Source organism: Sorex araneus, chromosome X, assembly GCF_027595985.1.
Source record: "Sorex araneus isolate mSorAra2 chromosome X, mSorAra2.pri, whole genome shotgun sequence".
Lineage (NCBI taxonomy): Eukaryota > Metazoa > Chordata > Mammalia > Eulipotyphla > Soricidae > Sorex > Sorex araneus.
This window is the reverse complement of record NC_073313.1, coordinates 55,479,379-55,491,744: the sequence shown is the minus strand read 5'-3', so window position 1 is coordinate 55,491,744 and position 12,366 is coordinate 55,479,379. Positions and strand designations below refer to the sequence as shown.

Here is a 12,366-nt window from a genome sequence, read left to right as displayed (position 1 = left end):
GGGTTTGGATCGGCCTCTGCTTACTGGTAAGTCATTGCCACCTTATGAGCCCCAGGTTCTCATTATTGGTCAAACACAGGTGATAATTAGGGAGCTTAGTACTGAGTGAGACACTCTATGTGCATGCATCTAACACATTGATAGATATGGAGGGGTCACTCTTTCTTACTATACCTGGTTTTTTCTGCCAAACCCAAGTGAAAAGTCAAGCTAAAAGTCAGCTGATAAAAAAGCAAAGAACATGCTCCAGGTTTTTAGTTAGCAAACATTTATAAATGCATTTATGCCAAATTCAGCAGTCACTGGGCACCAGGGACGCAGATTTAACTCACCCATGGTCTTTTTTCTTGGTGGCACTCTCAAATCTAGTTGAACAAACCCACAATATTTTTTCCTTATAGTTTAGGGGAGCACCAAGGAGGGAGAGAGAGGTCGTTTATTTTTTTGCTGCAACTTGCTAATACTTTTATTGGTATACCTGGTTCCAGACACATAGAATTATATATATATATATATATTAATAAATCACCGTGAGATACAGTTACAGACTTACAAACTTTTGGGAGAGGTCATTTACAGTTCGGGAAAACCAGGAATTCTGGCCAGAGATAGCTCTGGATTTGGGGTTTGGGAGAGGGGGTAGAATGTGTTCACAATGTAGTTGGAGCAATAGTACAGTGGATATGGAGTTCCTTGGCACGGCCAATGCTGGGTTCTATCCTTAGCATCCCCTATGGTCCCCTGAGCCTGCTAGGAGTGATCCTTGAGCACAGATCCAGGAGTCAGCCTTGAGCATCACTGGGAGTGCCCCTCCCCCCAAAATTGAATGTGGCCACATGAAGTTGACCAGCGAAGGTATTGCAGGCAGCAGGAACCACAGGAACAAACGTCTTGGGCCTTAGTTGAAGACTCCCTAAGTCGAGTGACAGTGACAGGTATTGCAGATAAACTTTATCTTCTGGCCAACATAAAGATGCCAGAAGCGAGAAACTGGTATGCTAGTCTTGCCGGCACCTATTTCTTTGTGTTTCTCTAGGTCCTATCTCTTCCTCATCGTCGACTGGTATGCTGCTGCCAGCTCTATGAGGTGCCAGATCCAAACCGCCCCCAGAGGCTAGGGTTGCATCAGCGGGAGGTCTTCCTCTTCAACGATCTTCTGGTGGTATGAACAACATGGGGGAGGTCACAGAGGGGAGATGACCAGCCTGCACCTGAGTCCAGTGTGAACCACGTTAACAGGGTTGGGTGTTGGCATAAAGGTGAAGTGCCAATTTGCCATGTGACCTGTGTGGTCTGGAATAAGGCAGAGACCAACTCTGGTCATTCTTAACCTGATGGAGATTCCTTTAGAGTCACACTGGAGCATGAAAAATGTGAGGACTAGGGAAGAGGACAGACAACTGGAGGAATAGTGGGAAATGACCTCATCAGTGGGTCAGAGATTTGGGTGGAGTGAAGTTAACATGTGATCCTGGGGTCATTCTGAAATTCTGGGTTCTGGGAGTATATGAGATGATTATTAAAACAGCTTATCCCCAGGGTAGACATGTGTCTTTTAGAGCTGGGACACTTTGGACTCTGCAGGTGGAAGGAGATTTCAAGAGGTCCTGTCTAGACAGAATAGGCTTCCTTCATGAACTCCAGTTTGCATGGCTACAGAGGCTGCCTTCCTCTCAGAGCTTCCTGGACAGATAGCTCTGACTGGTAGGATCATCTGCATACCAGCAGGTCTCCTCCAACTATGGTCCCTTGGCCTTAGCCCTTGGGACCACAGAGAGCAAGTGTTCATCCTCTGCACTGAGTCAACTCCTCTGAGATTTGAGTACAACAATATGTTCCTGTCTTGGTGTTCTCTCCTCTAGAACAGGATATCTCAACCTCAGCGCTAGTGACCTATGGGGCAGAACAAGTTTTTGTACTGACTCATATTGTAGGATGTAGCACTCTGGTTCGTTCTACTCATTACTAAAAGCAATTCCTTCAATTAAAACATGTTTCCAGACATTGCTAAATGCTCCACACTCACCACCACTTGAGTGCTGTTTGAGATGAAGCCCCCTCATGCCCTCTCTTATCTTTAATTTACTCTTCTAGGGAATAGGGTTGACATCTGTTTCATAGGATTGTCATGAGGATTAAATAAGAGATAAGAAGTGGACTTAGTGTGCCCAAAGGAGTGCCTTGGGCTGCACAGGATCAGAGTGAGGTTTCCGAAGCTGTTGTGCACAGAAACGTGCATGTGTCCATCCCTGAACCAAGTAGTGAGTTCACAGAGATGACTGAGCTGCATCCCTGCTCTTGGGGAGGTCACTGTCTAAAGGAAGAAACATAAAGTATGCTTTGCCTCCACCTCAGCACTACTGGGCATGGCCATGATGGCTCATAGCACCACTGGAAGTACCCCTTATACAACACAAACAAATAAATAATTAAAGTAGTTTGTTTTTAACAATAATAAAATAAAAGAACTGTGTGCTGTAACTGTGCTCAAATCAAATTGTTCACTTTTAAACACCACTCAAAAACTGTCTGGGGCCTGTATTAGTTGAGTCCAGAGTACCCAAGTACTTGAGAAAGACATAGGGTTATTGAGAAGACTTGTTAACTAACCATTTTGTTCAGTCAAAATGATCTTCATGTGCTGGATGAGGGTGAGCTGCATGAAAACCAGACCCCTGTCTCTTGGTTTGCATGGACCAATGGGGTCAGGCAAACCATGAGCACACTCTAGCTGCACCAGCATTCTGGGATCCTTAGGAAAGGAGAGAGATCAATGAGGGGTGTTATCTAGGTGTTAGCACAGGCTTCTTTTTTTTGTCATCTGGACTTTATTGATCTAATAAAATTACATTAAGAATTGAAGTGAATTATACATTATTGTGCTCATGTTTCCCCCATACAAAGTTTGAGAACCCATCCCTTCACCAGTCCCCATTCTCTACCACCAGTAAACCCAGCATCTCTCCCCCCCTCCCCAGTCCCGTCTCCCCCCCCCCCCACCCCACACTGCCACTATGGCACGGTATTCCCTTTTGTTCTCTCTCTCTGATTAGGTGTTGTGGTTTGCAATAAAGGTGTTGAGTGGCCATTGTGTTCAGTCTCTAGTCTTCATTCGGCACGCATCACCCTTCCCCCGCATGACCTCCGACCACATTTTACTTGGTGTTCCCTTCTCTGAGTTAGCACAGGCTTCTTAAAAGGAGCAGCATTCATTTACTTCCTGTAAAAACTGTTGTACATCATATTACACAAGAATTTACATTTTCTCCCATCTATCCCTTTCTGCTCTTTGGGCTTCAATTCTCCCTAGCTTGTGGTTATGTGTGTTTGTATGTTAGTGACTGAGAGACAGGAGGGTGGCAATCCGAAAAAGGCGCCATATGGAAATTCCCCACTCCAAACCCTCTCTCTTATCTTTTTCCTACCCCTTTTAAAGGTCACCAAAATTTTCCAGAAGAAGAAGATCTTGGTGACGTACAGTTTCCGCCAGTCCTTTCCCCTTGTGGAAATGCACATGCAGCTTTTCCAGAATTCATGTGAGTTCCTTATTGGATCCCAGAATTGCAAAAGTCTATGCCATATCCCTCATGTTCAGTCTCATCAACTTCCATTTTGTGGAATCTGTTATAGCTGAGCTGAGGTTTCCAAAACACCTACTGGGACCCAGGATGCTGGGTAGGCCATGGGAGAGTATGACAGGTGTGTCCAGGGAGCCCCAGGAGTCTGATAAAATTGAGGTTGTGTGTGCTTTCTTGGGAACTGCAGAGATGCTGATCATGCTGTGCCTTGAGGGACATGCCAGAGGAGCTGGTTGGCAGCCTCCAGGGCTCAGCTGCATGAAGAAGGGGCTCCCTGAGAGCAAATGGATTTCAATTTGTTTTCCCATCCGGGAACAGAATGATAACAGGGTTTTGGTAATCAGGAGTTTGGGGTTGTTTAGGATAAAAAAGAACCACTGAAGATGCTGGTACGCAGAAGATGCTCATACACAGAAGATGTTGGTTTTGATCATTGCACACATAAGCCACCTTGCTTCCATGCTGACCAAGGTGCCAACCTACCTGTTTCAGATTACCAATTTGGGATCAAGTTGCTGTCTGCAGTACCTGGTGGGGAGCGAAAAGTCCTCATCATCTTTAATGCCCCCAGCCTCCAGGACCGGCTGCGCTTCACTTCTGACCTGCGTGAGTCCATTGCAGAAGTGCAGGAAATGGAGAAATACCGTGTGGAGTGTGAGTATCCTACTTCATCTCCTAACATGGTTCCCTGCCAACGCCCAGCATCCTGTGCTTTAGAATATTATAGTTGAGGGTTAGTTTGTCTAACGTTCTCACCCTTATTTGAGGTACTTTCAGATTCTCCTTGAGTAGTACCAGTGACAAGGGGATCATTGCCTTTAAACCTGAGCCTTTTATTCCAATCCCTAATTATGAACTAATTCTTCCGTGTCTTGAAAGGCAGCAGGGAGAAGAATTTGGATATTAGAGGTAGGCGTCTAGCTTTAAGACCCAGGTATGCTACTTATTTTCAGGGTAAACTGGGGCAAGTTGCCTGATTCTCTGAGTTCCCATTACTTCATATGTGAAGTTAAGATGATAAAGTTCCCATAAAGTTGCTGGAGCATCCTACATGTTACTAGGACAGTAGTGGTGAACATTCTAGATGTCCAACAAGTTGTATTCCTCCTTCCACACCTTTCCTGAACAGGAGAAGTGGAAGCCACACTGTCCCTATATTCCAGCTCCTGAGCTGAGTCCTAGTTATGTGACCTCCCAGCCCACAGGAGCCACACCAAGTCACTGTGATCATATATGACTTTTTTTAAAAATGATTGCATCTCATTCCCATAAATGACCTCAAAGTTTTCTCTTCTTCAAGCTAATAATCATTCACAATTAAATAACATGGTGTTAAGGATAAAGATTCAGGCAAAGGGAGACAGAGAGAAACAGATGCAACAGATGGCTCCTTGATGAGGCCTGCGCAGTTCAAGGGTAATCTCCAAGGCAGGATCATACATTCCAGTTCTCCAGAAGATATTCAGAGAGAGAAATGGGCATACTAAGATAATGAGATAAAGAAAGAAAGACAAAAGTCTTGGTGCCCTCTACAGGGAGGATGGGTATAAGGAGTCCAGGAGAGCACACGCTCTGGACTCAGGCTCCTCTCACTGTGGTCTCCTCCTGGATGACTGGGCAAATTTTCAGACTTCTCAGATTCTCCTATTTTTCTCTCAAAATTGGAGAGGAAAATGACCCACTATTGTGAGGCCTGAGAAACATTAAGTATGCTATATGCCCAGCATTCTGCTGGCATGTAACAGAGTAATCAATTTCTGTCAATCTCTTGCTCTGGTCCTTGCAGGAGCCCTGTGCTTTGGAGCAAGTCTGGGAGTGATTGCCCTTTGCCATTAACTAGAATGGTCTGCCTGCTCCTGCTGTGCACCAACCACTGTCGAGCTCTATTTGCGCAGGGCAGGAGTGGTGGGAAGGCCAGCCGGAGGGGTACAACTGGGGAGGAAGACAGGGAGGTATGAAGCAAGAAGGATGAGAGGAGCAGGAGGAGCAGTTACTGAGAGGGCAAAGCAAGCCATTGAGCCAGACTTTTATGAGATTGATCCGGGTGGCATATGGGATTGAGATGGAACTCAGCTCGGAGATGTGTTGGCTACTCAGGCGGGTACAGCAAGAGGCCTGGGGCCAGAACTAGTAAGGAGGAAGAGGGTCAGTGAGGTCAGGCAAGTGTTCTCACTCCTATTCCTGACCTGCTCTTCTTTTGTCCTCCATTGCCACCCAGCGGAGCTGGAGAAGCAGAAAGGTCTGATGCGACCCAATGCCTCGCAGCCCGGAGGGGCCAAGGACTCAGTGAATGGCACGCTGGCCCGCAGCAGCCTGGAAGACACATATGGGGCAGGCGATGGGCTCAAACGGGGTGCTCTCAGCAGTTCCCTGAGAGATCTTTCTGATGCAGGCAAGTCTTTTGGGCCCCTGCTCTGGCTGGGGAGATCAATGACCTGGTGGCCGTGTCACTGACTGCCAGCCTTCCCTCCACCTACCACCCCTGCACGCACCCTGCCTTCATCCAGAGCCCAGGGCATCCTGCCACCAGGGGCCTGGTAGCCAGGTCAGAACAGGAGGAACCCAGGGTTTGGGCCAGGGAATGTGAAGTGGGACCTCACTCTTAACCCCTCTCTTGGGCTGCTCCCTTCTCCTTTCTTTCCTCTTCTATCTCTCCTCTACCACCTCTCCTCCTCCATCTCGTCCTTCTTTCTTGCTCCTCCTCTACTCTCCTCCTCCCCTCCCCACTTCCCCCTCTTCAATGGGGGTGAGGACCTAGGGGTATCTGTCCCTGGGTGGGACCCAGGCCTGGTGCCCAGCAGGGTGGGGCGGGGGGGCTGCTCTGACACTGGGCCTCCTTGCTTGTGGGTGCAGGGAAACGGGGGCGGCGTAACAGCGTGGGATCGCTGGACAGCACCATCGAAGTAAGTGCCCATTCCTGACCCACTGTCCTCTGCATGAGCCCTGCCCTGCTGTGGAGCCCCAGAGGAGGAGGGAATCTGTTGCTCCCCCTCTTCATGGCCGGGAACTGTGGGCTGCCTCTTCCAGCCAACCACTCTCTCCATCTGTCCTCAATTCTGTCTGTCCTCACTCTGCCTGTCTTTCCATCTGTCTCCCACTCTCCGGAGCCCCTTCTGCACCCAAGGGCGGACTCCAGCGAGTAGTGATGCCCTGGGAGTAGGGCGGTGAGAAACTCTTGCTCTCAAGTCCTGCTTTTGGTGCCTGAGCCAGTCACTGGGTCTCTGAAATTTTCCCTGCCTTCACAATGGGGAGGAAGAGGTGGCACTGCTACATCTCCCTCTCCCTGGTTGAGGTGCAGAGCAGAGAGCAGAGGTGACAGTCAAGCTCTGTGTGCAGGGGCAGCTCTTTGTGCAAGTACAGGACTGTCACTGGGTTTTCATCACGCGGAAGTGGGTGTGGGGTGGGTTTTCCTATCTCCCCAGGTCCACCCCTCAAGGACAGGGTGGATTTTAGGGTTGGGGGGTTAGGACACCAGGAGTGGCCTGACTTTGCCCCCTCCCCCCTTCCAGGGGTCTGTTATTAGCAGTCCACGCCCTCACCAGAGGATGCCACCTCCGCCCCCACCCCCGCCGCCAGAGGAGTACAAGAGCCAGAGGCCCGTCTCCAACTCCTCATCCTTCCTGGGCTCCCTATTTGGAAGCAAGCGGGGCAAGGGGCCCTTCCAGATGCCACCACCGCCAACAGGCCAGGCCTCTGCCTCCTCTTCATCTGCTTCTTCCACCCACCACCATCACCACCACCACCACCATGGTCATAGCCATGGTGGCCTGGGGGTGCTGCCTGATGGGCAGTCCAAGCTTCAGGCCCTGCATGCCCAGTATTGCCAAGGACCGGGCCCTGCCCCGCCACCCTACCTCCCACCCCAGCAACCTCCTCTCCCTCCACCTCCTCAGCAGCCTCCACCCCTGCCCCAGCTAAGCTCCATTCCCCCGCCTCCTGCCTCCGCGCCCCCTGTAGGGCCACATCGACACTTCCATGCCCATGGCCCAATCCCAGGCCCCCAGCACTACACCTTGGGCCGACCAGGCAGGGCTCCCAGACGGGGTGCTGGAGGACACCCTCAATTTGCCCCACATGGCCGCCACCCCCTGCACCAGCCCACATCTCCATTGCCTCTGTACAGTCCTGCCCCGCAGCACCCTCCAGCCCACAAACAGGGCCCAAAGCACTTCATCTTCAGCCACCACCCACAGATGATGCCAGCAGCAGGGGCCTCTGGGGGCCCTGGGTCCCGGCCACCAGGGGGCTCCTACTCTCACTCCCACCACCCCCAGTCACCCTTGTCACCGCACTCACCTATCCCACCTCACCCATCCTACCCACCTCTGCCTCCACCCTCACCCCACACTCCGCACTCACCTCTGCCACCCACCTCTCCCCATGGCCCACTGCACGCTTCTGGCCCCCCTGGCACAGCCAATCCATCTACAGCAAACCCCAAGACCAAGCCAAGCCGGATCAGCACCGTGGTCTGATGAATGGAGAGTGTAATCTGGGACCCAGGGAGGTCTGGGGGAGCCACAGAAGAGGGACATTGAGCCCTCTCTGCTTCCTCAGTTTTTCAAAATATATATAAACACATAGAAATGTCCTCCTCCCCACTTCCTTCCCTCCTCAGGACCCATCCTCTAACCTCTTCTAGTCTCCACGGGGTTTTCTTCCAGATTCCAGGATTCTTGCCACTTGAAGCCTGGGCACAGGCTCTCCAGTCCTGGCGAGTGGTGAGGACCTTTGGAGAGCCTTGTTCTCTTTTTCCGTTTTTCATCCTTGCCCTGTTTCCCCAGGAGGTCTAGCTTGGTGGATTCAGACCTTTGGGCTAGGGTGAGCTCCCTGTTGGCTCTGGTGAAGGAGGGGCAGGTGTCAGGAGCATTGAGGGTGAAGGCATCCTTCAGGCTCCTATGGCCTCATGAGCTAGAAGATATGGCCAAACATCAGCTGGTTCTGTCTGCACACTGACCTCAAGGCCTAGTCATACACCTTGATGGGGCTCTGCTTACCAGAGAACATGGACTGTCAGTGCACTCATTGGGTGCACCGATAGACCTACTTCTAGCAGTTCCCAGAAAATGCAGTGCTTCCTCTCTGGAACCAGTCTCTGCCCTCCCTCCACTGAGTCTCAACCTAGGCCTATAAGCTCCAGGATCTTGCCCCTCCTGATCAAAGTCCAGACATGTTTGGAGGGAGCAGAGAGCTCAGATCTGGGATGAGAAGGGCACTGCCCTCCCTCACCCATATTGCATGCCCCTCATTCCCTTCCACCTTTCCCACCCACAACTGAAGACAATGCACTTTACAGATCATACCCACACACACCTTATTGGGGCTGGGCACTGAGCCTCACCCCTGGGGAGACAGGCTCCCTCAGGGCCACCGGGAGCCCAAGATGTTCTTCCAAGACAGAGATTGATGCCATCAGAAAAGGGGTTGGATGCCTCAGTCCTCCTGTTAATCAAAATCTCCACTGCCTCTCCTGCTCTTTCCAGCCCTGTTTATTTATTATAAATATTTTTTTTACGAGCCCCAGTTCCTCTTCTTGCCACACATCCCCAGATACTTTCTCAGCTCCTGCCTCCCACTTCCTCCCCTCTCCTCCACAGGTTGCAGTCCAGACAGACAGACCCAGGCTGGATGAAGGGGCCAGGGGAGCCTGGGGTTTGGGGTGGGGAAGGGTAGCAGTGGGAGGGGCTGTATGGAGAGGAGCTGGGATTCAGGCATTGTCTCTTTTCCTTCTTGTATATAAGAATGTATATTTGATGCCTCATAAAAGACCTTGTGCTCACCTCCTGCCTCTGCCTCCTACTTATGCCCCCTCTCCCATGGTGAAACCCATAGAGAGAGAGGCCTTAGCTCAGAGAGTAAGGGACTAATGGCAAAAGCTCGGGCAACTGGGTTGGTGGGAGGCAAGGTTGAGAGAGAATTCCCTATATCATTTTGTTAATGGCTGCATGACAGAGCAGCCAGACTTTGTTAGTTGATCAAGTTCAAATTCTGTAGTTTCTGGGTTAAGGAGACAACTCAAGCTGCTGAGTCCATGCTTTGCCATGTGGAGTCCCAGGTTCAATCCTCAACACTGCTTGAACCCCCAAGAACAGAATGACCCTGAAGCACAGAACCAGGAGAAGCCCCTGAACACTGCAAAGTATGAGCCCCCGCTTCAAAGAAAATCAGGGCCAGAGCAAGAGTACAGTGGGTAGAGAGCTTGCTTGCTTTGCATGTGGTCAACCCAGGTTTGATCCCCAGCATCCCATATGACTCCCCAAGCACCACCAAGAGTGACCCCTGATGTAGAATCTGGAGTAAGTCCTGAGCATTGCCCAGTATGGCCCACAAACAAACAAAGTCAAATAAAATCAAACCCTTCTTTCTGGACACATTCCCCCAAGGAAAGCCTCCTATCTGAGCCCTTAATTTTGGGGATGATGAGATGTAGTATCTTATGCAGTTACGATGGAACACAAAAATTGCAATAAGGGAACACATACCAAGCTACCTTAGCATTTAAAGTAGGAACTCAGCAACTTAATTCTTTTTTTTTTCTTTTACAGATTAGATACTTCCTTCTCTTGCACCACCAATTCTCAACTTCCCTGGGACTAGTATGGTCTTTCACATGAGTCCTTCTATCCCCCAACTGTCCACATTTCTATCCTTAAGGATGGGGGTGGGTGGTGACCTGGACTAGAAAGCCAGGGGCTAGTTACTTTGTAAAAGTTCTGCACAACTTTAAGGATGCTCTTTCTGTTTACAGAGAGAGGATAGCCTAGAGATAGGCAGGATCTTTCCCAAGTCCACATAACAAGTCAGGATAGGGTTTCTTGGCCAGGTCCCACTCCCATCTCCTGAAAGCCAAGTTTTCAGCATCATTGATTATATCCTGAGGTTCAGCAGAGCCCAGGAAGGATAGGGCAGAACAGCGGCCCTTGGTTAAGGTCAGCAAGATTCCCAGAATCAGTAGTTAATACATTCTTCATATTGGGACCAGAGTACAGCGGGTAGGGCATTTACCTTGCATGCAGCTGACCCAGGTTTAATCCCCAGCATTCCATATGATCTCCCCAAACACCACCAGGAGTGGTGATTCCTGAGTGTAGAGCCAGGTGTAATCCCTGAGTACCACCGGATGTAGCCCCAAACCCTAAGAATAAGAATAAGAATAAGAATAAGAATAAGAATAAGAATAAGAATAAGAATAAGAATAAGAATAAGATTAAGAATAAGAATATTTATACCTTCTTGGAATCTGGATGACTGCCAGAGGAAATGGTTTGAATGCCCCCACTAAAGAGCAGATATAACCAGTGTTTTTTTCTTCCTCGTGTGCATGTTTAAGCATGGACAGCAACTGGCCATATAAAATTTGAGATCTCTGAGAGGACCAGACCTGAGCATTTTAGTAGACACAGATGCAGAATAAAATCTAATGAGCATTCTGTTTATTCCTTCCCTGGTGGACTGTGGTTGCTCTCCTGTCTACCGCCTTCTGCTCATTGTTGGTTTTCTTTTTCTGAAGCTCAGATTTTAGCACTCAGATCCTGATGTCATCACAGATTTGACTGTGTGTGGTCTTTTGGCAAGTCCTCTAGTCCTTTAGAACCTGCTCTTTCACCTTTAAAATGGGGGAGAATAATAACAGTTGCAGAATAATAACAGTTCTGTATGTGAAATGCCTACATCCTGCCAATGCCCAGTAAATTATTCTTTACTACTTCCAGAAACAAATCCAAACTCCTGTTTGGACAGTGGAGGTCCTTTGCTTTGTGGTCCCAGTCAATCTTTGTAGTCCTGACTCTCGTTTCTTGCCTACACTGGGCCATCTACTCACTGTTAAATGGCAATACTTAATGTGTAAATTCCCACCTCAGGGGTTTACCTGCACATTGCCCATCTACCAGATGTGCTCTCTTCAGTATCCCTTATGGAATTTTTTTCACTGTTGTGAGATGGCCTTAAAGACCTCATAAAGTGTGTTGTTTATCATCTGCTCTGAAGTCTTGCATATCATTATCCATCTTCCCCACCAGGCCTTAAGTTGCTTGCAGATAACACTGGGCTGATTCACCATTATTCCTCCAAAACATTGCCCAGCACTGTTTGGCATTGCACGGATGATACTAAATTTTCGTTGATTTGAATAAATAAATATTCTTTTGTCTTTGATTTGGGGGACACATCTGTCAATGATCAAGCGGTCTTACTCCTAGCTCTGTGCTCAGGGATCACACCTGGTGGGCTCAGGGATGCCAAGGATCAAATCCGGCTCAACTGCATTCAAAGCAAGTGCCCTACTTGCTGTACTATTGTTCCAGCCCCTGGATTCCCTATTCTTTTGTTTGTTTTGGGGGGCACACCCTGCGATGCTCTGGGTTTGCTCTTGCCTCTGCACTCAGATATTACTCCTAGTGGTTCTGGTGCATGGGGGACCATATGGGATACTGGGATCAAACTGCTTATGCTGCCTGCAAGTCAAACATCTTAGCGGCTGTAATATGGTTCCAGCTCAGGATTCCTTATTCTTTTTTCACTTTTTGGGCCACACCCAGTAGTGCTCAAGGTTTACTCCTAATTCTGCAGTCAGAAATTAATCCTGGAGGTGCTTGGAGGACCATATGGCATGCCGGGAATAAAATTCAGGTCAGCTGCGTGCAAGGCAAGTGCCCTACCCACTGTACTATAGCTCCACATACTCCTCCCAACCAGTTTTTTGTTTATTTATTGGGGGGGTACAGGGACACACCTGGCAGTGCTCAGGAGCTTCTTCTGACTCTGTGCGCAGGGATCACTCTTGACA

At 49.3% G+C, this 12,366-nt stretch overlaps 1 protein-coding gene across 4 annotated transcripts in view; it reads left to right on the top strand.

Moving 5' to 3' along the window:
• Positions 1 to 9,268, top strand: part of IQSEC2 (IQ motif and Sec7 domain ArfGEF 2) — a 91,729-nt gene extending 82,461 nt beyond the window's left edge. The window contains exons 11-16 of one of the 4 annotated variants that reach the window (XM_055119679.1): positions 1,037 to 1,162; positions 3,437 to 3,536; positions 4,071 to 4,232; positions 5,797 to 5,970; positions 6,432 to 6,481; positions 7,088 to 9,268. In XM_055119679.1, the coding sequence (XP_054975654.1) occupies positions 1,037 to 1,162; positions 3,437 to 3,536; positions 4,071 to 4,232; positions 5,797 to 5,970; positions 6,432 to 6,481; positions 7,088 to 8,053 (1,578 nt within the window). In that variant the 3' untranslated portion in view covers positions 8,054 to 9,268. The remainder of the gene's footprint in view (positions 1 to 1,036; positions 1,163 to 3,436; positions 3,537 to 4,070; positions 4,233 to 5,796; positions 5,971 to 6,431; positions 6,482 to 7,087) is intronic. The other 3 variants (XM_055119677.1, XM_004606471.2, XM_055119676.1) reach the window with 3 other exon arrangements.
• The last annotated feature ends 3,098 nt before the right edge of the window (positions 9,269 to 12,366 follow it).